This window comes from Macaca thibetana, chromosome 15, assembly GCF_024542745.1.
Source record: "Macaca thibetana thibetana isolate TM-01 chromosome 15, ASM2454274v1, whole genome shotgun sequence".
In the NCBI taxonomy this organism is placed as follows: domain Eukaryota; kingdom Metazoa; phylum Chordata; class Mammalia; order Primates; family Cercopithecidae; genus Macaca; species Macaca thibetana.
In genome coordinates this window covers 28,333,747-28,358,159 of record NC_065592.1, presented here as the reverse complement: position 1 = coordinate 28,358,159, position 24,413 = coordinate 28,333,747, and the positions used below count along the sequence as shown (strand labels likewise).

General features: G+C 42.4%; 2 protein-coding genes across 2 annotated transcripts in view; both read left to right on the top strand.

Moving 5' to 3' along the window:
* Window positions 1-24,413, top strand: part of GNG10 (G protein subunit gamma 10) — a 484,859-nt gene that overhangs the window by 272,534 nt on the left and 187,912 nt on the right. The window lies entirely within an intron of this gene.
* Window positions 565-21,566, top strand: ZNF483 (zinc finger protein 483). Its single transcript, XM_050761431.1, has 6 exons — window positions 565-668; window positions 2,710-3,249; window positions 6,648-6,736; window positions 9,845-9,971; window positions 10,366-10,458; window positions 18,400-21,566. The coding sequence occupies exons 2-6, from the start codon at window positions 2,838-2,840 to the stop codon at window positions 19,911-19,913; spliced, it is 2,235 nt and encodes a 744-aa protein (XP_050617388.1). The 5' UTR covers window positions 565-668; window positions 2,710-2,837; the 3' UTR covers window positions 19,914-21,566.

Here is a 24,413-nt window from a genome sequence, read left to right as displayed (position 1 = left end):
GGCCACTATAAAGACCTGGGTTTTCACTCTGAGTGAAATGGGAAACCATCGCAGGGTTTTAAGCAGAGGAGGGACATAATTTGACGTTGTTAAAACATCTGTCTGGCTGTGGTGTGGAGAATAGCCAAGAGAAGTAAGGTGTAATCAAGAAGCTATTGCAATAATCCAGGTGAGCCATGAGGGTGGACTGGACCATGGGGGCAGGTGTGGAAGTCATAAGATTAATATGTGTTTAACTCAAGTTGTGGTATTAATTATGATTTGCATTAAATGCATCGCTAATATGCTTCTGCGGTGGATTTTTCCACCTTGGATTTCAGGGAATGGATGTGATGGGAGTGGGTAGGGAAGGTCTGAGGTTACTAAAGACATGGAGCCTCCTGGATCTGCAAACCTCAAATGATTCTAGGCCTCGGAGCCTCTGGCGCAGCAATAATTCTGCAGCCGAGCCCACTAGCCGCTTCCCAGTGACCATGCGCAACAGGCAGGTGGGAGCCTATGGAAAGCGCGGACTTTCGGAAAGCTGCACGAGCGCGTTCGGGGAGTCCGGTTCAGCGCCTCTGCGCAGGCGCAGTGGTCCCCACGGGCTTGCGCGCGCACTCGCTGCGGGACAAGCTTCTGGAAGCTCATTGCGGTGGCGTTGGTGCTGTTTGCGGATGCTGGTGCAGGTACTGGTCGTCCCGGGTCCCGAGTTTCGGGGCCGTGGCCGGGTCGCCTGCTCCGAGGGCGCACCTGGGGCGGGGTGGGGGCCGGGAGCAGTCTGCCAACGGGCTGTGCGCTGCGCTGCTGCTGCTTCTGTGGGAGGTGCGCACTCCGCTGCGGGATGGGGCTGTTGGCTTCCCTCCATCCCTCCCTGCGCCACTTGGGCACTGTTGACATTTTGGGCGGGATAATGCCTTGTTTTGTTTGTGTGGTGTGGCTGTGAGGGGGAGGCTCTCCCGTTATTGCAGGATGTGTAACAGCGTCACTGGTTCTGCCCGTTAGATAACAAGTACCACCTTTCCTCCCAGTCGAGCTAACCAAAAATGTATCCAGACATTGCCACAGGACCCCTGGGGGGTGAAATCTCTCCTTTTTAACTCCCTCCGGTTGAGATCCTCTGGCTGCGTCACATTTTCACCGGGCCTCCAGTGTAAACTCTGTAGACGGAGCCGAGTGTCTTAGTCACCGCGGAGCCCCAGGTGCCCCGCACGGCGCCAGGTACATGGTGGGCGCCTAATATTTGGCAGAGGAATAAATGACGTCATGCGTGCTGTGTGCCGGGCGCTGTACTCGGAAGTGGGTTGTTATTGGTATGGTAGTTGCAATGCGAAGCTGTCACATCCTTCACTTGTCGCATTGTAGTCCCGCTCCGGCTGCATTGTCATTTCCTGGACCCTCTGTGAGCGTGAGGACCCTTTCAGGCCTGTCCACGCCTGGCCCCGCAGCTCATGACCCCTGGTCCTGTTCCAGCTCATTGTAGTTGCTCAGTCACTTGTAGAATGAATGAATGCAGGCAACACAGGGTAGTCTGTGTGCAAAGGAGTGCTTTGGGATCAAGCAGAGCATCACACAAGAAGTGACAGTTGAAAGGAGTCAGGCTTTAAAGAACGAATAAAAGTTTGTTAGGAGAAAGAAAGCAACATTCCGAGGAGAGGGAATAGCCTTGGTGCGAACGCTAGGAGGGTATGTAGAGAGGAAGTGTCTGGGAATGGGGAGATACTAATTTATGGCTGTAGTGTCAATCGGGTAGCTTAGAGCTCAAGTGGTGAGGTCATCAGGCAGTGTCTCTAGATCACAATGCCATGGTCCCTGCATGTGAACTTTATCGAGAGACCGTTTGGGGGCTGGTGAGGGACTGTAAGCTGGGGAGAGATAAGATCGTATTTTGCCTGTTAGAAGCAATTTTTTGGCTACAGTGTGAGACTGGATTGAAGATCCCTGTACTTAGGCAGTTTCAGTAGGATAGAATGGAGAGGTTCTTAGGAAATAAAATCACCAGACCTTGGTTATCGATGATGGGAGAAGTAAGGAGGAAGAGAAATTTGAAAGTCAAATATTAAATTGGGCTTCTGAGTTGAGCAACTGGTGAGAAATGTGTACCCTTTCATTAAGAAAGGGTAGGAGTTGTTAAATAGCTTTTCGACTGGGTCCCCTTTTGAACCTTTTCTGGTAACATTTTGTTTAGGAGGAGTATTGAATCTAAAGCAACTGTTTCCTTAACCCTTAAGTCGCTCCTCGGCTTTTGACTATAAAGAAAATTATGACTGGGTGTGGTGGCTCAAGCCTGTAATCCTGACACTTTGGGAGGCCAAGGTGGGTGGGTCACCTGAAGTCAGGAGTTCGAGACTAGCCTGGCCAACATGGCAAAACCCCATCTCTACTAAAAATACAAAAATTAGCTGGGAATGGTGGCACGTGCCTATAGTCCCAGCTTCCTGGGAGGCTGAGGCAGGAGAATTGCTTGAACCCGGCCGGGGCAGAGGTTGCAGTGAGCCGAGATCGTACCACTTCACTCCAGCCTGGGCACCAAGAGCGAAACTCCGTCTCAAAAAAAAAAAAAGAAAGAAAGAAAATTATCTTTTTAATATAGTAGTTGAGCAGGGCTTTTCTAGGCCTTTGCAGGTATGTGTGTGGATGTATTTCTCTGAACCAAACCAAGAACAATGTTTTTAGGACTAACAACAGTTTGTTTTACTTATTTAATGCCTTAATATTTCTTCTTGACAGTTTCTGCAGGACTGTAAACTGGATTCCTGGAACCTTTGATATTCCTGGCTGTATATAGTACCTGTTGGTGGACTGCACTGATACTCAACTAGAGTGTGAAGGGACTGGATTCCTGCCCCTGAGACACAATGCAAGCTGTAGTGCCCTTGAACAAGATGACAGCCATCTCACCAGACCCTCAAACTCTGGCCTCGACTGAACAAAATGAGGTCCCAAGAGTGGTTACTTCTGGGGAGCAAGAAGCTATTTTAAGAGGAAATGCGGCTGACGCAGAGTCTTTCAGACAGAGGTTTAGGTGGTTTTGTTACTCAGAAGTAGCTGGACCCAGGAAAGCTCTGAGTCAACTCTGGGAGCTCTGCATTCAGTGGCTGAGACCAGACATTCACACGAAAGAACAGATTTTAGAGCTTTTGGTATTTGAGCAGTTCCTGACCATTTTGCCTGGGGAGATCAGGATTTGGGTAAAGTCACAACATCCTGAGAGTAGTGAGGAGGTGGTGACCCTAATAGAAGATTTGACCCAGATGCTTGAAGAAAAAGGTGAGATTTATAGATGGAGGGAGGAAGCGGGAGACATTGCCTCAAAGTCCGAAAGTAAATTCCTCAAAAGAAAGCAATTTACTGCTAAAGAGGAGTCTGAGGTTTGAAGTTGGGACTGGGTTTGAATCAGCCCTGCCATTTACTGTGTGATTTTGGGCAAGCTGTGTAAACTCTTAGAATGTAAATATTTTTATCCGTTAAAAAGGGGTATCATCTTTCCTGTAGTTTTCTTGTAAAGGTAAGACAAGATAAGATATAATATATGGTGGATGCTCAAGACACAGTAATTTCTTTCCCATCCCCTTCAAGAACACAAGTTATCTGTGAAAGTGTTTGGAGTCACAGGCAAATCAACCAGCTCAGGCCCTAATGTCTAGTTCCACTGTGTGGACTAGCACGTTGCTGGAGCAGGGCTGTCAGTGTCTTTGCTGATGGAAATGTTTCTGCACTGTTTTGCCATTCAAGTTAAGTACATGAAAAGCAGCTAGTGCAAATAAGGAACTGAATTTTTTAAATCAAATTTTTTTTTTTTTTTTTTTTTTTTTTTTTTTTTTTTTTTTGAGACGGAGTCTCGCTCTGCCGCCCAGGCTGGAGTGCAGTGGCCAGATCTCGGCTCACTGCAAGCTCCACATCCCGGGTTCACGCCATTCTCCTGCCTCAGCCTCCCGAGTATCTGGGACTACAGGCGCCCGCCACCTCGCCCGGCTAGTTTTTTGTATTTTTTAGTAGAGACGGGGTTTCACCGTGTCAGCCAGGATGGTCTCGATCTCCTGACCTCATGATCCGCCCGTCTCGGCCTCCCAAAGTGCTGGGATTACAGGCTTGAGCCACCGCGCCCGGCCTAAATCAAATTTAAAGTTTAAATAGCCAAATGCGACTAGTAACTATTTTACCGTGCAGTTCCACAGCCTTAGGGCAGGAAAACCTGAATTTTATGTATGTAATTACATATTATAAATATAAATGTATAAACTATAAACTGAATTACATTGATATCATTATAAAATATTGATGTAAAGTCTTCTAGGGTGAATAGTTCTTTCAGGGAATGTGGCTCGCCTTTTTTCTCAAATTTGTAGCTATTCATATTCTCAAATATGATACAAATATTTGTATTTTGCAGTGTAATATGCTACAAATATTTGGAATATTTGCATTCCAAATATATTTGGAATATTTGTAGCGTATTTACCATAGGGCTCCTGATATATATGTATGACAGTTTGTATTCTGGAAGAGTTCTGAGATAGGGAAATAAATAGTATTTACCTCCATACGCTTAATTTGCCGTCACATAGCTAATTAGTGTATCTAAAATTTGGATTTCCTGACTCCTCTGTGATTTGTCACTGCAGTGTCATGCTTCTACAAAATTAGGGCCTCTTTGTGGAGGCCCCTGCAATAAAGAATTCGTTTCGGGCCGGGTACGGTGGCTCACGCTTGTAATCCCAGCACTTTGGGAGGCCTAGGTAGGTGGATCACCCGAGGTCAGGAGTTTGAGACCAGCCGTACCAACATGGAGAAACCCCATCCCTACAAAAATACAAACTCAGCCCAGCATGGTGGTGCACACCTGTAATCCAAGCTACTGTGGAGACTGAGGCAGGAGAATCGCTTGAACCCGGGAGGTGGACGTTGCAGTGAGCCAAGATCGCGCCATTGTACCCCAGCCTGGGCAACAACAGCACAACTCCGTCTCAAAAAAAAAAAAAAAAAAAAAAAAGAATTGATTTCTAGGATTCTGTAGGGTATAACAGTTTTCTTAAATTCACCCTACTTTTCTCTTTAAGTCATTCTAATTCTTAATTTTTATTGATTGTCTAATTACTAAAGTTGCCTAAAATTATTTTCATAAGAAGGTAGAGTATGATTTCAAAAAATACTTATTTGAAAAAGAGCTGTTGACATCCGAGGGTTTTTATGTATTTATTTTTTACTACTCCTTGCGGAGCAGGGCTCACTCATTGGTAGTATGCCCAGAATGGGCCAATCTGAAGGTACTGGATACATTTAGTTCCTATGAGTTTATTGGACGCCTCTTTTTTGTCGTAAGGAATCTGGTGGAGTCAACTCTTGAGACTAACCTGGTGCTTTCATTCAATTAGCAGGTTGGAGTGACTCTTGAGCAAGGCCTTGTACTAGCACTATGAAGAATACACAATTTTACCTTACTACATATTTTAAATTAGGATACTTCAAAATTCATTGTTGTTCAAATTAAACATTTTTAAACTGAGGGTATATAGAAAGAAGAAAACCAGTTTTCGTGAGCTTAGGATTTGAAAGGATTTTTATATGAGCTAAGAGGAAACGCCTAGGTTTTCATAGGAAACTTTTATCTATGGCTGTTCTCTGTTTTAAAGAGTGGACAACTTTTTGTTTCTTCTGACCTTTTTATCCAGAGGCTCAGAGCTCTTAGAACCCTTGTAATTTCCTGGGTGATTAGAGCAGTAAGAGTGTCTTTTGTTAAAATATTTGGCCTTTTGTCCATGGTTCCTGAAACAGCTCCTGAGCTATAAAAGAGAAAGACAGTCTTTTTGTTATTTATAACAAGCCCCTTTTAACCACCCTTGAGTTTATGTTAATGAGATGATTTTTGGAAAGTCCTTAGATAACCCTGGAATTGGGGGAGGGTGCTGGTTGCCAGGGGAACCAACCCTGTGCTTACAGGCTTGGAACTCAGCCCCACCCCCCCAACCTGTCAGAGGGGAGAGGGACTGAAGGTTGAGTTAATCACAGGGCCAGTGATTTAATCAGTCATGCCTGTCTATGAAGCTTCCATAAAAACCAAAAAGACACAGCTCATGAGAGTTTTCCAGATAGCTAACCATGTGGCAGTTCCTGGAGAGCGGGGTAGAGGGCATGGAAGTGCCAAGCATCTTGCCCTGTGCAATGTCATCCATCTGGCTGTTCATCTGTATCCTTTGTAATACCCTTTACAATAAACAAATAAACGTAAGTAAAGTGTTATGTGAGCCACTCTAGCAAGTTATTGGAACCCAGGGAGGGGCTCATGGGATCCCCAATTTGTATCTTGTTGGTCAAAGCCCTGGAGGCTCAGACATGAGACTGGCATCTGAAGTGGAGGTCGGTCTTGTGAGACTGAGGCCTTAACCTTTGGGAGCTAATGCTCTCTCCAGGTAGATAGTATTAGAAATGAATTAGAGGATACCCAGCTGGTGCCTGCTGGGGAATCCAACACAGAATTGCTTGCCGGGTGTGGGGGAAACACCCCCACATATCTGAAGTCTCAGAGATTTTGTGTTGTGAGTATAGTAGGAGAAACTGACTTAGTTTTTTTCCTGTGTATCACTTAGAAATATATAGATATATATATAAAGATTTTTAGTCTGAGGAATTTATTTGAAAGACTGGACTGGTTTTCTCCCCTTTCCTAGATCCAGTCTCTCAAGATTCTACTGTTTCCCAAGAGGAGAACTCAAAAGAGGATAAAATGGTCGCTGTTTGTCCCAATACTGAGTCCCGTGTAAGTTTCCTTTCAATGGTTTTTATTCCTAAGTGAATACTTAACTGGGCTCCTACTGAGTGATATTAAGATACAAAATCAAAGGCTAGGCATGGTGCTTACACCTGTAATCCCAGTCAGTACTTTGGAAGGCTGAGGCAGGAAGATCGCTTGAGCCCAAGAGTTCAGGGTTGCAGTGAGCTGTGATGACGCCACTGCTGCCTTCCATCCTGGGCAACAGAGCAAGACCCTCTCTCTAACAAAATAAAATGAAATAAATATAGTCTCCCTTTCAAGGAACTGACACCTCATTTTCCGCATGCAGTTTTGTTTCAGTTCACAGAATGCCATGAGTCTGATTCTAATGAGACAAAAAAATTTACTAAAATTCAGCAGTTACCGCTGTTAAAATTAGTCAGGTGGAAGTAGAAGTTCATTTCCTTCTTTTTCTTTTTTTTTTTTTTAATTGAGACAGAGTTTCACTCTGTTGCCCAGGCTGGAGTGCAGTAGCGGGATCTTGGCTCACTGCAACCTCTGCTGCCCAGGTTCAAGTGATTGTCCTGCGTCAGCCTCCCAGGTAGCTGGGACTACAGGCACGTGCCACCATTCCCAGCTAATTTTTGTATTTTTAGTAGAGACAGGGTTTCACTATGTTAGCCAGCCTGGTCTCGAACTCCTGACCTCATGATCCACCCACTTCAGCCTCCCAAAGTGCTGGGATTACAGGTGTGAGCCACCGCACCTGGCCTGCCTGCCTTCTTTTTTTTTTTTTTTTTTTAGGAGATGGGGTCTTGCTTTATCATCCAGGCTGGAGTGGAGTGCAGTGGTGCAAGCATAGCTCACTGCAACCTTGAAGTCCTGGACTCAAGCTATCCTCCCTCCTCAGCCTCTTGAGTAGCTGGGACAACAGGCGCACATCACTCTGCCCAGCTCATTTTAAAATATTTTTTGTAGAGTTGGGGTCTTGCTGTGTTGCCCAGGCTGGTCTTGAACTCCTGACTTCAAGCAGTCCTCTCCCTTGGCCTCCCACAGCATTGTGATTACAGACATGAGCCCCTGTGCCCAGGCAGAGGTACATGTCCTTAAATCTTAACATGATAAATAACATCTTTGACTGGGTACAGTGGCTCATGCCTGTAATCACATTGCTTTGGGAGGCCAAGGTGGGAGGATTGCTTGAGCTTGGGAGTTCGAGACCAGCCTGGGCAACACAGCGAGACCCTCGTCTATATAAAAAATTTTAGAAATTAGCTGGGCACAATAACATACCTGTGGTCTCAGCTACCCGGGATCTGAGGTGGCAGGGAAAGACAGTCTTTCACTTGAACCTGGGAGGTTGAGGCTGCAGTGAGCTATGATTGCGCCACCATACTCCAGCCTGGGTAGCAAAGTGAGACCCTGTCTCACAAAAAGAAAACAACATGAGGAATTTATTCTGGATGATACAGGTGGGCCCTAAATGCCATCCCAAGTGTCCTTGCTAGAGAGGCAGGAGGAGATTGAAAACACAAAGAGAAGGTGATGTGAAGAGTTAGGCAGAGTTTGGGGTGATAGGGCTGCAAGACAGGGAACGGTGGCAGCCACCAGAAGCAGGAAGAGGCAAGGAACAGATTCTCTCCCAGAGCCTCTGAAGGGAGCACAGCCCTGCCAACACCTAGATCTCAGACTTCGGGCCTCCAGAACTGTGTAAGAACAAATTCCTATTTTGAGTCACCAAGGTTATGGTAATTTGTTACAGCTCCCAGAGGAAGGTAATACACGTACCAATAGCCATTTTGCTCTACTGCCTCTCAAAAAGCATGCAGAGAATGCTATAGAAAGTGTATTTGAAAAATTAGCCGGATGTGGTGGTGCATGCCTGCAATCCCAGCTGCTTGAGAGGCTGAGGCATGAGAATCACTTGAACCCGGGAGGCGGAGGTTGCAATGAGCCGAGATCATGCCATTGCACTCCAGCCTGGGCAACAGAGCAAGACTTCGTCTCAAAAAAAAAGAAGGAAAGAGTATTTTAGTGAGTCAGTATTCTTGTTTGTAATTGTGGAGTAATTGCAAGTGTAAGTATGTTGTTGAACATAGATTCTCCGAATATGATAGAAGATAATTGCTGCTTATAATTGGAGGTTAAAATTTGGAATGCAGTTGCAGATATTATGCAATTATTACCTGTAGTAAACTTACATTAATTCTGCAAATTTAGGGTTCAGGAATGTAAATCATGCTCTTCATTTAATATTTTAGTCCTAGAAATCGATGTGTTAGGGTGAACTTGATCAATGTTATACATTCCAGAGAATTCTTGTACAGTATTGAACACTAGAGACTGAATGGAAGAGGCAGGGATTGTGTAGTACCTTTGTTCTGAATCACTTATAAAAGTCAGAGAATGAATAGCCGCTCCATAGCTTACTTTGGAATTCTTAAAAACTTGCATGCTATCAAAACCATTCTTTTTTTTTTTTTTTTTTTTTTTTTTTTTTTTTTTTTTTTTTGAGACGGAGTCTCGCTCTGTCGCCCAGGCTGGAGTGCAGTGGCGCGATCTTGGCTCACTGCAAGCTCCGCCTCCCGGGTTCCCGCCATTCTCCTGCCTCAGCCTCCTGAGTAGCTGGGACTACAGGCGCCCGCCACCGCGCCCGGCTAATTTTTTGTATTTTTAGTAGAGACAGGGTTTCACTGTGGTCTCGATCTCCTGACCTTGTGATCCGCCCGCCTCGGCCTCCCAAAGTGCTGGGATTACAGGCTTGAGCCACCGCGCCCGGCCTAAAACCATTCTTTATATCCTATCCAGGCTGGGCACAGTGGCTCAGGCCTACAATCCCAGTGCTCTGGGAGGTAGAGGACAGAGGATTACTTGAGCCCAAGAGTTCGAGACCAGCCTGGGCAGCATAGTGAGACAATGCCTCTACAAAAAATTTAAAAATAAGCCAGGCATGGTGGCACAGGCCTGCAGTCCCCACTACTATTGGGAGGATCACTTGAGCCCAGGAGGTTGAGCCTGCAGTGAACCATGAAGCACCACTGCACTCTAACATGGGTGACAGAGAAATAATAGCCTGTCTCAAAAACAAAACAAAACAAAACTTAGGTTCTATTTGGGAATAGTCCAATACAAAAGAGCTGTTTGGTGTTCTAGGAATCTATAACATTGAAGGATGTAGCTGTGAACTTTTCAAGAGGAGAGTGGAAGAAGCTGGAGCCTTTTCAAAAGGAGCTATATAAGGAAGTGCTACTGGAAAACTTCAGGAACCTAGAATTTCTGGGTAAAGACACCTTTTCTTCATTACCTAGTGCTTAGCCTTGGGTCTCTTTTTGTCCCCTTTTATTGAAAGGTAAGTGCTATGTGAAGTACTTTGTTTTGGCTGGGGACCCAGGGACTGATAGGACTGATCCAAAAAACCAGTTCTGAAAATGTGCTTTTCTGCAGTGTATCTTCTAGAAAAGGTCTTTGCTTCATTGAATTGGAAATGTGAAGCATCATTTTGATTTCATCAGTGGAAGACCTTTTCCCATTTTTGTCACAAGTTCCCGTATTTATGTCTGTGTATTTTGGTAGCATTTTTTATCTTCCCTGGAGAACCAGAGGCTATATATGAGTGCTGGGATATCTTTATTCTATGCAAAACAGCAATTTTCTGTTCTTTTCTCTATGAGCAGACTTTCCAGTTTCAAAATTAGAGTTGATTTCCCAGCTGAAGTGGGTTGAATTGCCATGGCTGCTGGAAGAAGTCTCAAAAGGCTCCCGACCAGGTGAGTTGGTGAAAAATACACAACGAAATGAAAACAGTTGTTTAGCAAGTCTGTTGAGAAGACTCTTTGAAATGTTGGGCTGCCTAGATACTAAAATATGAAGATGATTAGAATAGAGCCCTTGCCTTCCTGAAATGTTCATTTTAATGGGGGAGACTTGGTTTGGGTCCTCTGAATAGATGCCAGGACATGATTAGCCATGTAAGATCTTTACTGGAGAAAGATTCAGTGAAGGAAAATGAGGAGGGAACTAGAAGAAGCCGGGAGAGCTATCAGAGCATAATGCTGGTCTAACCTGTGAATGAGAACAGGAAGTAGGGCAGATTGGGTAGGAAAAGTCTTAGACTAAAGTGTCGTTCTATCTTTTTTTATTTTTATTTTTATTTTTTGAGTCAGAGTCTTGCACTGTCTCCCGAGCTAGAGTGCTATAGCACTATCTCAACTCACTGCAACCTCTGCCTCCCGGGTTCAAGTGATTCTCCTGCCTCAGCCTCCCGAGTAGCTGGGATTACAGGCGCCCACCAACAAGCCCGGCTAATTTTTTGTATTTTTATTAGAGATGGGATTTCACCATGTTGGCCAGGCTGATCTCGAACTCCTGACCTCTTGATCCGCCTGCCTCGGCCTCCCAAAGTGCTGAGATTACAGGCATGAGCCACCGTGCCCGGCTGAAGTGCAGTTCCAAAAAAGTTTAGGCAAGGCCAAACAGGAGTCCTTACCATAGTTACCTATCAGAGGAGTCCTGTGTCTCAAAGAAATGGGCCTCTGTAAGTATCCCTGTACTCCATCATTGACCGGGAGCCGCTTGTGGGAACTGGTGTGGTTGCAGTGTTGAATTCATAGAGCAGCAGTAGAGGTTGTCAGGTAATATCTCCACAGGAGGAGTTGTGAGCGGTGCATATTTATGGACACTAGAGGACATACCGAAACAAGAGTGTTAACACTGTGATGCATACTATATCAAGCACGTGTATAAGGAGCTGTGGGAATATGTAGGAGCAAGGTTTTAATTCGCATTTGAGTTGAATCTTGAAGAATAAGTAGGAATTCACCCAGTGGACAGCATGTATAATAATTCAATTTTTGCTAAAGGGAATAACACATGCCTGAATACATAGAATATATGGATTTTTAATATCTGGAAAACATTCATGTTAGCACTGGTTATCTTTGAAGAATTAGGTTTTGTTTTGTTTTGTTTTCTTGAGATGGAGTCTTGCTCTGTTGTCAGGCTGGAGTGCAGTGGCACAGTCTCGGCTCCCTGCAACCTCCACCTCCCACGTTCAAGTGATTCTTTTGCCTCAGCCTGCCAAGTAGCTGGGACTACAGGCGCGTGCCACCACGCCCAGCTAATTTTTTTGTATTTTTAGTAGAGGCGGGGTTTTACCATGTTGGCCAGGATGGTCTTGATCTCCTGAGCTCGTAATCCAACTACCTCGGCCTCCCAGAGTGCTGGGATTACAGGTGTGAGCCACTGTGCCTGGCCAGGATTAGGTTTCTTTATACTTACCTGTATCTTACAATTTATATACATTATTATTTTTTTTTTTTTTTTTTTGAGACAGAGTTACCCAGGCTGGAGTGCAGTGGTGCAATCTTGACTCACTGCAACCTCTGCCTTCTGAGTTCAAGCAATTCTCCTGCCTTAGCCTCCCAAGTAGCTAGGACTATAGGCACGTGCCACCATGCCCAGCTAATTTTTTTTGTATTTTTTTTAGTAGAGATGGCATTTCTGCATGGAAAGGAGGTGGATCACTCCTGATCTCAAGTAATCCAACCGCCTTGGCCTCCCTAAGTACTAGGATTACAGGCGGGAGCCACCACGCCTGGCCACGATTTATATACATTAAATTTACATTAAAAAAAAATAAAAATAGGCCGAGCGCAGTGGCTCCTGCCTGTAATCCCAGCACTTTGGGAGGCCAAGGCGGGCGGATCACGAGGTCAGGAGATCAAGACCATCCTGGCTAACATGGTAAAACCCCGTCTCTACTAAAAATACAAAAAAAAAAAAAAATTAGCTGGGCATGGTGGCAGGTGCCTGTAATCCCAGCTACTTGGGAGGCTGAGGCAGGAGAATCGCTTGAACCTGGGAAGCAGAGCTTGCACTGAGCCAAGATCGCGCCACAGCACTCCAGCCTGGGCGACAGAGCGAGACCCCGTCTCAAAAAAAACAAAATGAAAATAAAAATAAGTTATTACATGTATCGATACCTTGGTTTATCTTAAAGAAAGAAGCAATAATCCATCTTGCTGTATTCCATCTTCTCAAACATTTATTGTAGTCAACTTATTGGCTGCTTCCAGTATACAATTGACCCTTGAACAACATGAGGATTAGGGGCACTGACCCCCTCCGCCCGTACAGTTGAAAATCCATGTATAACCGTTAACTCTCCAAAAACTTAACTACTAATAGCCTACTGTTGACCTGAAGCCTTATTGATAAACAGAATTACATATGTTTGTTATATACTATATTCTAGTAAGCCAGAGAAAAATGCTATTAAGGCAAAAAGATAAAATACATTTACAGCACTGTACTGTGTGTACAGATCACTAAGTTTATGTTGTCTATCTGAAATGGCAGACAATTATAGCTGCAGACCTCAGTCTATGGTGCATATCAAGCAGTTCAGCTTTTTCTTGAATTATCGTGACTATTCTGTGCTTGTTGGCAGCACTTCCAGTGCTACTAGCAGCACTTTGTATGGGTCCCATGATGTTATTCAAGTTTTACAGTATTGCACTAAAGACAATGAAAAATAGGAGAGAACTGCAAGAGATCCATTTTTACTGTGATAGGCAATTTCCTGGAGACGTGAACTGCTTACATGGAGATGATTAGCATGATATGGATTTTTTTTTTTTTTTTTTGGAGACAGAGTCTCACTCTGTCACCCAGGCTGGAGTGCAGTGGTGTGATGTCAGCTCACTGCAGCCTCCACCTCTTGGGTTCCAGTGATTCTCCTGCGTCAGCCTACCAAATAGTTGTGATTACAGGTATGCACCACCACACCCAGCTAAGTTTTGTATTTTTGGTAGAGACGGAGTTTAACCACGTTGGTCTCAAGCTCCTGACCTCAAGTGATCTGCCTGCCTTGGCTTCCCAAAGTGTTGGAATTACAGGCATGAGCCACTGCACCTGGCCTACCTGGCATTTTAAGTGGATACTTAGGGCAGACGTTTGAGCTCATTGCAATACCAACAAGAGATGCCTATGAAATTATTACAGTGTATAGTATGTACTATAGTTCATTTTATGCAGTTGTTATTATTATTATTATTTTGAGACAGGGTCTTGCTCCGTCATCCAGGCTAGGGTGCAGTGGCATGATCACAGCTCACTATAGCCTCTACCTCCTGGGCTCAAGCAATCCTCTCACCTCAGCTTCTTGAGTAGCTGGTACTATAGGCACATGCCACCATATTCAGCTAACGTTTGTATTTTCTGTAGAGACAGAGTTTTGTCATGTTGCTCAGGCTGGTCTCCAACTCCTGAGCTGAAACAAACTGCCTACCTTGGCCTCCCAAAGTGGTGGGGATTATGGGGGTGAGCTACTGTGCCTGGCCCAGTTATTATTTGATACTGTATCTTTACATTTGCTTACATTTCTCTAGACTGTGAATGACACCAAGTATGGCCTGTAAGTGTGTGTGTATGTTTTGATAAATTTTAACTTTATAATTTGTGTACATTTTATAGCAATAAATGACAAAATAGATTAGTATCTATATATCTTAAAAGTTCATGACTTTTTTTTTTTTTTTTGACATGTCTAGGCTACACAGTTTGTCTGCAAGTTTTTTCCAATTGTCACAGATCTCCAAAAATTTTTCTAACGTGTTTATTGAAAAAAATCCACAGGCTGGGCATGGTGACTCCCACCTGTAATCTCAACACTTTGGGAGGCCAAAACGGGAAGACCACTTGAAGCCAGGAGTTTGAGACCAGCCTGGGCAGCATAATGAGACCCTGTTTCTACAAAAAATTTAAAAACCAGCCAGGCACAGTGGTGTGCGCCGAGGTAGGAGGATTGCTTGAGCCCAGGAGTTAGAGGTTGCAGTGAGCTACAATCATGCCACTGTACTCCAGCCTGGATGACAGATCAAGACCCCATCTCTTAGAAAAACAAAAATCCACCTGTAAATGGACACTTGCAGTTCAAATTTATGTTGTTCAAGGGTCAACTGTGATTACATATATAAAGGACAATAGTTGTTTTATCACATTTAAGTAGCATTTTGGAGGGGAATTTAAAAAATGGATTCTAAAAGTGTTATGAGTAGTTCTAGCAGCACTGGTGTGAATATATGTTCCTTCCCCAATTATCTTACATCAAACAAAAAAGCCTCATGTTGATATACAGCTTGTTTTAAAAGTTATTTACGACACATTAGAGAAGAAAGTTTTTGACAGATACAGCAGTCAATGGCCATAATTTATTTAAAAAAAAAAAAACAAAAAAACCTCAGCCAGGTGTCGTGGCTCACCTATAATCCCAGCACTTTGGGAGGCCAAGGCAGGTGGATCACCTGAGGTCAGGAGTTCGAGACCAGCTTGGCCAACATGGTAAAACCCCGTCTCTACTAAAAAATGCAAAAATTAGCCAGGTGTGGTGGTGGGCAGCTGTAGTCTCAGCTACTCAGGAGGCTGAGACAGGAGAATTGCTTGAACCCGGGAGGTGGAGGTTGCAGTGAGCAGAGATTGCTGGGGTAACAGAGTAAGACTCCATTTCAAAAAAAAAACCTCATTCAAATCAATAAGGAACACTAAGTCTGTTAGGAAAATGGACTAACTTGAATGGATCACCAACAAAATTTAAAATTTAAATAGCTCGTGAACATGAAAAAATTGTTCAAACTCACTGGTTAGCAATACAGTGCACATTTAAAGCAATAATACTATTTATTATGAATTAAATTTGCAAAGATTTAAAGAATATTTGACCAGAGATAGTACTCAGGGGCTTCTGCTCCTCATGTGTCATGTAAAGCAGTATAACCTAGTTTCCACCCTTTGGTTTAGTAATTCTGCCTTCATGACTCTGTTTTTCAGGAAGTATTATTTGATAAAGTTTCAATAAGAGAATGAGACTGGGTATGGTGGCTCACGCCTGTAATCCCAGCACTTTGGGAGGCCAAGGCGGGTGGATCACCTGAGGTCAGGAATTCAAGACCAGCCTGACCAACGTGGAGAAACCCCATCTCTACTAAAAATACAAAATTAGCTGGGCGTGGTGGTACATGCCTGTAATCCTAGCTACTCGGGAGGCTGAGGCAGGAGAATGGCTTGAACCTGGGAGGCGGAGATTGCAGTGAGCCAAGATTGCACATTGCATCCAGCCTGGGCAACAAGAACAAAACTCCATCTCAAAAAAAAAAAGAGAGAATGGGCCGGGCGCGGTGGCTCAAGCCTGTAATCCCAGCACTTTGGGAGGCTGAGACGGGCGGATCACGAGGTCAGGAGATCGAGACCATCCTGGTTAACACGGTGAAACCCCGTCTCTACTAAAAAATACAAAAAAAACTAGCCGGGCGAGGTGGCAGGCGCCTGTAGTCCCAGCTACTCGGGAGGCTGAGGCAGGAGAATGGCGTGAACCCGGGAGGCGGAGCTTGCAGTGAGCTGAGATCCGGCCACTGCACTCCAGCCTGGGTGACAGAGCGAGACTCCGTCTCAAAAAAAAAAAAAAAAAAAAAAAGAGAGAATGATCAATTATATCTATATGATGATTATCATGTCACTGATTAAAATTATCTTTATGAAGAATTAACAAGTTGGGTGCAGTGGCTCATACCTGTAATCCCAGCACTTTGGGAGGCCATAGTGGGAGAATCACTTGAGGCCAGCTGTTCAAGACCAGCCTGATCAGCACAGGGAGACCCCATCTCTACAGATAATTTTTAAAAATTAGCCAGATGTGGTGACACCTGCTTGTGGTTCTACCTACTTGGAAGGCTGAGATGGGAGGATTGCTTGAGCTGGGGAGGTTGAGACTGCAGTGAGCAGTGATCATGCCACTGCACTCCAGCCTAGGCAACAGAGTAAGACCCTGTCTCTAAAAATAAAAAAAAAAATTTTTTTAAAGAAAAATTAGCAGTAAAATGGGAAATAATCATAAATGAAAAGAGTAACAATACAAAGTGAAAAGAATAACAATACAAATTATACAGTTTTTCTGTTTTAAACTATATAGAAACATCGAAGGAAATATACAGAATTGTGTATTAACCATTAGTTAACTTCTAGGTAATATGATTTTGAGTAACTTTGTATTTTATAATTATCTGTTGAAAAAATAGTTTCATGGCCGGGCGCGGTGGCTCAAGCCTGTAATCCCAGCACTTTGGGAGGCCGAGACGGGCGGATCACGAGGTCAGGAGATCGAGACCATCCTGGCTAACACGGTGAAACCCCGTCTCTACTAAAAAATACAAAAAAGTAGCCGGGTGAGGTGGCGGGCGCCTGTAGTCCCAGCTACTCGGGAGGCTGAGGCAGGAGAATGGCGTAAACCTGGGAGGCGGAGCTTGCAGTGAGCTGAGATCCGGCCACTGCACCCCAGACTGGGCGGCAGAGCAAGACTCCATCTCAAAAAAAAAAAAAAATAGTTTCATAAAAGTGACAATGTGACCTCATGGCAAAAAGCCAGGATGTAGTTAATTAGTGAATTCAAAAATTCTGAGAATAGCATAATCAGTGAGAGTATGGTATTGGAGAGAGCTCTGGAGATTGTTGCAATTGAACCCTAGGCCCTGTCGAATTTATGTTTGTGAGAGTGAGGGTGCTGTGAGAATGCATTCTAGGTAGTAGGAAGTATGCAGGTCAGAAGAATAGTACTGGAACTGCAACAGTGTAGGAGAGGCTTAAAATGGATGCCTGATTAGTGTATATGTAAGGCTGATAGGGCCAACTTGTAATCTTTGAAAGTCTATATTGGTGGTGCTGCATATCTATGATGTGTTTACTCTTTTCAACAAAGTAGTGTTATTTGTCTGCTTTGCGGAGAGGTGATATGATATAGGGATCAAGAGCGTGGGCTTTGGTTTCAGATTAAGTTAAAAATCTAGCTCTATCACGTATTATACATGTGACCTTGGGCAGACTACTTAATACTCTTATGTTCCCAGTTGTCAACATCCATAAAACCGGGATGGTAATAAAAGCTACTCCGTAGGGTTGTTGTGAAGATTAAGTGCAGTATATTGTACTTACTTTTATTACATCGTGCTTGGTGCGGGACCTGGCATTTGGTAAATATTCGACAAATGTTTGTGGTATCATTGTTGGAAAGAGAAAAATTACGATATAGGGAGAATAGGTTTGAACCTTTTTTTTTTTTTTTTTGAGATGGAGCCTTGCTCTGTTGCCTAGGCTGGAGTACCGTGCCACAATCTTGGCTCCCTGCAACTTCCACCTCCTGGGTTCAAGCGATTCTCTTTTTTTTTTTTTTTTTTTTTTTTTTTTTTGAGACAGAGGCGATTCTCTTACCTCAGCCTCCCGAGTAGCTGGGACCACAGGCTCATGCCATCACACCTGGCTAATTTTTTGTATTTTTAGTAGAGATGGGGTTTCACCATGTTAGTCAGGATGGTCTTGATCTCCTGACCTTATTATCTGCCTGCCTCGGCCTCCCAAAGTGCTGAGATTACAGGCGTGAGCCACCACGCCCGTCCTGAACTTCTTATAAAAATTCACAATGAGGGCAAAAACTTGTATCTAACTGTAAAGCACAAACTTTTCATCTTTCTCAATATTTTTCTTAACCCATATGTTTACATTGTTTTCCTATATTGTCTTTTCCTTGTCTATTTTATAAAGCTCTTTTTGAGAACCGTCGAAACTGTATTCCTTGTAGTTACTAATGTATTCTTATTTCAGACCCAAATACAACAGCTTCCTTTCTTGCAAACAGGAAATACTCTATTTCTTATTTCTTTTAGATGAATCGGCTTTAGATAAAATAATAGAAAGATGCCTCAGGGATGATGATTATGGCTTGATGGAAGAATTCCAGCAATACTGTGGCAGCTCAGAGGATGATCACGGTAATCAGGGAAATTCAAAAGGAACAGTCACACAAAACAAAACTCTTGGGAGTGGCAGTAGGGGTGAGGAATTTGACCCAGGTAAAAGCCCCTTTGGACATAATTTCAAAGAAACTTCAGACTTAATTAAACATCTGAAAGTCTACTTGAGGAAGAAATCTCGGAGGTATAATGAAAGCAAGAAACCCTTCAGTTTTCATTCAGACCTCGTTCTGAACCGCAAGGAGAAAACTACTGGAGAAAAGTCACGGAAATCTAATGACGGTGGGAAAGTCTTAAGTCATTCTTCAGCTCTTACTGAACATCAGAAACGTCAGAAGATTCATTTGGGGGATAGGTCCCAAAAATGCAGTAAGTGTGGGATAATCTTTATTAGAAGATCAACTCTTTCTAGGAGAAAAATCCCTATGTGTGAGAAATGTCGGAAAGATTCATGTCAAGAAGCAGCCTTAAATAAAGATGAGGGAAATGAGACTGGAGAAAAAACTCATAAATGTAGTAAGTGTGGAAAAGCCTTTGGCTATAGCGCCTCACTCACCAAACATCGGAGAATTCACACTGGAGAAAAACCCTATATGTGTAATGAATGTGGAAAAGCTTTTAGTGATAGTTCGTCGCTCACGCCACATCATAGAACTCACAGTGGAGAGAAACCCTTCAAATGTGATGATTGTGGGAAAGGTTTCACCCTAAGTGCTCACCTCATTAAACATCAGAGAATTCATACTGGAGAAAAACCTTATAAATGTAAAGACTGTGGGAGACCCTTCAGTGACAGTTCATCTCTTATTCAACATCAGCGAATTCATACCGGAGAAAAACCCTATACATGTAACAATTGTGGAAAATCCTTCAGTCATAGCTCATCCCTTTCCAAACATCAGAGAATTCATACTGGAGAGAAACCCTATAAATGTGGCGAATGTGGAAAAGCCTTTAGACAGAATTCATGCCTTACCCGGCATCAGAGAATTCACACTGGAGAAAAACCGTATTTGTGTAATGATTGCGGAATGACTTTTAGCCATTTTACATCTGTGATCTATCATCAAAGACTTCATTCAGGAGAAAAACCCTACAAATGTAACCAATGTGAGAAAGCCTTCCCAACTCATTCACTGCTTAGTCGTCATCAGAGAATTCATACTGGTGTAAAACCTTATAAATGTAAAGAATGTGGGAAGTCCTTCAGTCAGAGTTCATCTCTTAATGAGCACCACCGAATTCATACAGGAGAGAAACCCTATGAATGTAACTATTGTGGTGCAACCTTTAGTCGAAGCTCAATCCTTGTAGAACACCTGAAAATTCACACCGGAAGGAGAGAATATGAATGTAACGAATGTGAGAAGACATTTAAAAGTAATTCAGGCCTCATTAGACATCGGGGATTTCATGCCGCAGAGTAATCCTGGAACTACATTAAGATGGGGGGAATCGAATTCAAATTGTCAGTTACTGAAACCCTGGGATATAAACTTACAATATTGATCAGTAGCTGCAACTTTCATAAATTGGCAGGAAAAATATTCTTTTGCCCATCCCTCTTCTTTTCAAGGATGGCAACAGCTGGTAAACAGTAATTAGTTGGTAAAGTCACTGGAAAGGGAAGAATGCAAAATGATTCTGAGGCCAAACGAATTAGAAAAACTCTTTTCTTCAGGGGATTTCCCTCTGATTTCTTCCACTACCATGTAGTGTGATGGAAAGAGAACTTGACTGCAGTCAGATAACTCGGATTCTGTCCCAGTTTGCCAACTAACTTGCTGTATACACCTTGGACAAGTCATTTGACCTTTCAGAATTTTATTTTCTTCACCAGCAGAATGAAGGGATGGGACTAATGATTTTTGTCTTTTTTGGTTTTTTAGTTTTTGGTTTTTTTGATATTCCTGATAATCTCTGAAGCTGTGGACATAAGTTTTTTTTTTTTATTATTTGTCATTACTTTCAAGTTTCTCTAGTGAAAAATACCACTATTCAGGATGCTGGACTTCTTTTTTTTTTTTTTTTTTTCCGCTTTTCTTTTTTGGGATGGTGTCTTACTATGTTGCCCATGCTGGTCTTGAACTCCTGGGCTCAAGTGATCCTTCCATCTCAGTTTCCTGAGTAGCTGACATTACGGGTACACTCCACCAAGCCTGGTTCCCAAGATGCTGGACTTCTAGCTTAGTGAGAATGCAGTATAGTTGTTGAAAACTTTGTACAGGAATCCCTGAAATGCTGTAACTAGGAATGGGCCAGTGAAACTCAAACAACTTTTCCTTGAGGGAGTATTTTAATTGGCCAAGGGAGCTCTTTTTCTTTTGGCATTGGCCAAGGGGACTGAGAAGCCAGAGAGCTTGCATGGGAGCCATCTCAGCCGTGAGAGTAACAGTCCTAGGAAAATAGATGGGGGCTGAGGCGAAGGAAGTGTGCTGAAAACAGCTGTTCTGGATGGATTTTGGTTTGCAAAAATTCTACTTTAAAACAATGTTGCCTGTAGCAAGTACATTTTTTTGCAACTGGAGTGTAAGCATTCTGTATGGCAACAGTTAAAAGCTGTTCTAACAATTTGTCTACTTGGGGTGTGTGTGTGTGTGTGTGTGTGTGTGTGTGTGTGTGTGTGTGTGTACATTGTTGCCGCTGTCTAAAATTAGGGCATTTCATACTAAAAACAATGCTTGTCTTAAAAAATTATAAGGGCTAACAACACTGGGCTTATATTTCTGTAAAGCACTCAGCTGGTCCTGGGTAGCAGCTGCCACCTTTTGATGGGGAATCTACTTTCTGACTTAGCTAGTTCTCTCATGTATGTAACCTGACTTTCCCACTGTAGGAATGTTCTGTTATAACCCCTACCATTTTGAGAATAGACACCCTAAAATCTAAAGAGACCCCATTGATAGCAAGTAAAGTTCAGGGAATGAATGTAGAATTGATACAGAAAAAATTTTCAGTTAAGTTTTCTTTCGTGACATTAGACCTCAGAGGAATGGAATATACGGGTATTGATGTATTATTCCTTATAAATTTCATTGGTGGAGTCTGAATAATAATTTCCAACTGAAAAAGGAACTTAAGGCCCTGAATGAGTGAGGTTTTGGCTTCAGGTCATAGGGTTCTGGAGAAACCCCATGGACAATGGTCTAGAAATAAGTTCCTAAAGTTGAAATTGTAGGCAGCTCCTATAGAAAGAGAGCTAAACAAGAAAATTCTTGGTTTATGGAAGTAAAGCGATCCTTAATGCTGATCTTAGACTCAGGAACATTTACTGTGACTAATGTATGTAGGTGTGAAATGCTACCTCTGGGAGAAGGTTTTTTTTGCCTCCCCAACCCCAAGACTGCAGTTTAAATATTGCCGTGTGATAAATTGGTCTGCATAGTTATTGCTCAGCGGACCAACCAATCACATGCTAGCCATGAAAGGAATGTTTATAATGAGAATCATTCATGATGGTTTTAAGTTTTTTTCTGAAAAGACAAAAAACTTGGTTTAAGTTTTGTTTTCTGAAAAATATAATTTATAGAAAGAGTTGAAGAAACATGCAAAAGACTTCAGAAAAGACTTGTTCCAGGATGATTACTCTTAGACTCCCTAACATTCATAACAATGTTTTATCCCAGTATCCATTGGGAATCTAGAGTATAAACATTTTTTTCAGTGAATTTACTGAGGTATAAATTACATATCATTAAAACCATATCAAGTGTACAATTCAGTGAATTTTAGTAAATTTGCTGAGTTGTGTAACCATTACCATAATCCGTTTTTTAGAACATCATCCCAGTAAGATCCCTTATTCCAGTTTACAGTTAATCTCCCTTCCAACTTCTAATCCCAGGCACCCACTACTCAGTCTACTTTGTGTCTCTAGAGTTGTCTTTTTCTGTACATTTTATGTTATATGTGATCTTTCCATATTTTTTTATTAATGTGTTTTAAGTTCATCCATATTGTAAGATACTAGTACTTTATTCCTTTTTATCATAAATAATATTAGATTATGTGGATCCTTTGTACATTCACTAGTTGAAGAACATTTGAGGTTTTTCCAGTTTTTGCCTGTTAGGAATAATGCTGCTTTGAACATTGGTATGCAAGTGTTTTGAACATTAGCGTGCAAGCCTTTGTGTGGACATTTTTTTTTTTTTTTTTTTTTTGAGGCCGAGTCTCGCTCTGTCGCCCAGGCTGGAGTGCAGTGGCGCGATCTCGGCTCACTGCAAGCTCCGCCTCCCAGGTTCCCGCCATTCTCCTGCCTCAGCCTCCCGAGTAGCTGGGACTACAGGCGCCGCCACCACGCCCGGCTAATTTTTTTGTATTTTTAGTAGAGACGGGGTTTCATTGTGTTAGCCAGGATGGTCTCGATCTCCTGACCTCGTGATCCGCCCGTCTCGGCCTCCCAAAGTGCTGGGATTACAGGCTTGAGCCACCGCGCCCGGCTGTGTGGACATGTTTTCATTTTTCTTAGGCAGATGCCTGAGGGGAGTTGCTATGTCATATGGTAAATTTTTGTTTAACTTTGTTAGGAAACTGCCAAATTGTTTTCCCAAGTGACCGCATTACTTTACATTCTGACTAGTAACGTGTGAGGGTTCCCATTTCTCTACAATCTTGCCAGTCATTGTCTGTTTTTTAAAAATTATACCCATTCTAGTGTTTGAAATATTCCTTTGTGGTTTTAACTTTGATTTTCCAGATGACGAATAATGTCAAAGCATCTTTTATGTGCTCTTCAGCCATTCATGTATCTTAGTGAAGTGTTTTATTGCCAGATTTTTTGTCCATTTAAAAATGGAGTTGCTGATATTGTGTTGTAATCCTTTTTATTCTGGATATAAGTCCTTTATCCAATATGAACTTTCTAAATACCATGTACTAGCTACAGAGGGCTGCCTCAAACTCTGTTGGATAATAATTTACAAAGTCTTGATTTCAGTAGCTAAGTCTGTATAATTTCCTGCGGGACATTCACTCTGGCCCATCACCCAAATATTTAAATTCACTTTTGGATTAAGTCACATTATCAAAAGGCTTTAAATATCTTTTGATTCCTTATAGGATTGCTTTTATTAAGAGCACTGTGACACATTTTACTTTAAAATGAAGTCCTTGCTTTAAATAATGTTTCCTCTTAATGAGCTTGTATAAATTTTTTTCATATCACAAGACAAGGCAAGGTTTTTGTCGATAAATTAACTTTATTTATTTTAGAATTACTTTTTAATGTAGTAAAATATACATAGCATAAAATTAACCATTTAAACACTTTTTGGTTATACAACTCAGTAGCGTTTAGATAGGTTCACATTTTTTGCAGTCATCACCACTGTCCATCTCCAGAACTTTTTCATCATCCCAAACTGAAACTCTGTACTCCTTAAACAATAGTGCCCCATTTTCTCCTCCTCAGGCTCCTGGTAACCACTGTTCTACTTCCTATCTATACAAATTTGTTCTAATTACTTGGCATGAATGGAATCATACAATATTTGCCCTTTTGTGTGTGGCTTATTCCACTTAGCATTATGTTTTCAAGGTTCTGCTGTGTCGTAACACGTATCAGAATTTAATTCCTTTTTAAGGCTGAATAATATTCCATTTAATTCCTTTTTAAGAGTGAATAATATTTCATTGTACTTGTATACCACATTTTGTTTATCCTTTTATCTGCCAGTGGACATTTAAGTTGTTTCCACCGTTTTGGCTCTCAAGAATAACATTGCTATAATCAGTGGTGCTTTCTGTTCTTTTAAGTATACACCTAGAAATGGAGTTGCTTTATCTTATGATGATTCTATGTTTAACTTCCTGAGGAAATGAAACTACACTATTCTAAATTCCCACCAGCTATGTGCAAGGGTTTTTTCAATATTCCTGCCCTTGCTAACACTTATTTTCTATTTCTTTTTTATAACAAACATCCT

Bases quoted from the DNA above. Each gene is read 5' to 3' on its own strand.
- ZNF483 (XM_050761431.1), top strand. From the start codon at position 2,838: ATGCAAGCTGTAGTGCCCTTGAACAAGATGACAGCCATCTCACCAGAC. The intron at 6,737-9,844 runs GTAAGTTTCCTT...TTGGTGTTCTAG, and splicing joins GTCCCAATACTGAGTCCCGT to GAATCTATAACATTGAAGGA. The intron at 10,459-18,399 runs GTGAGTTGGTGA...TATTTCTTTTAG, and splicing joins CTCAAAAGGCTCCCGACCAG to ATGAATCGGCTTTAGATAAA.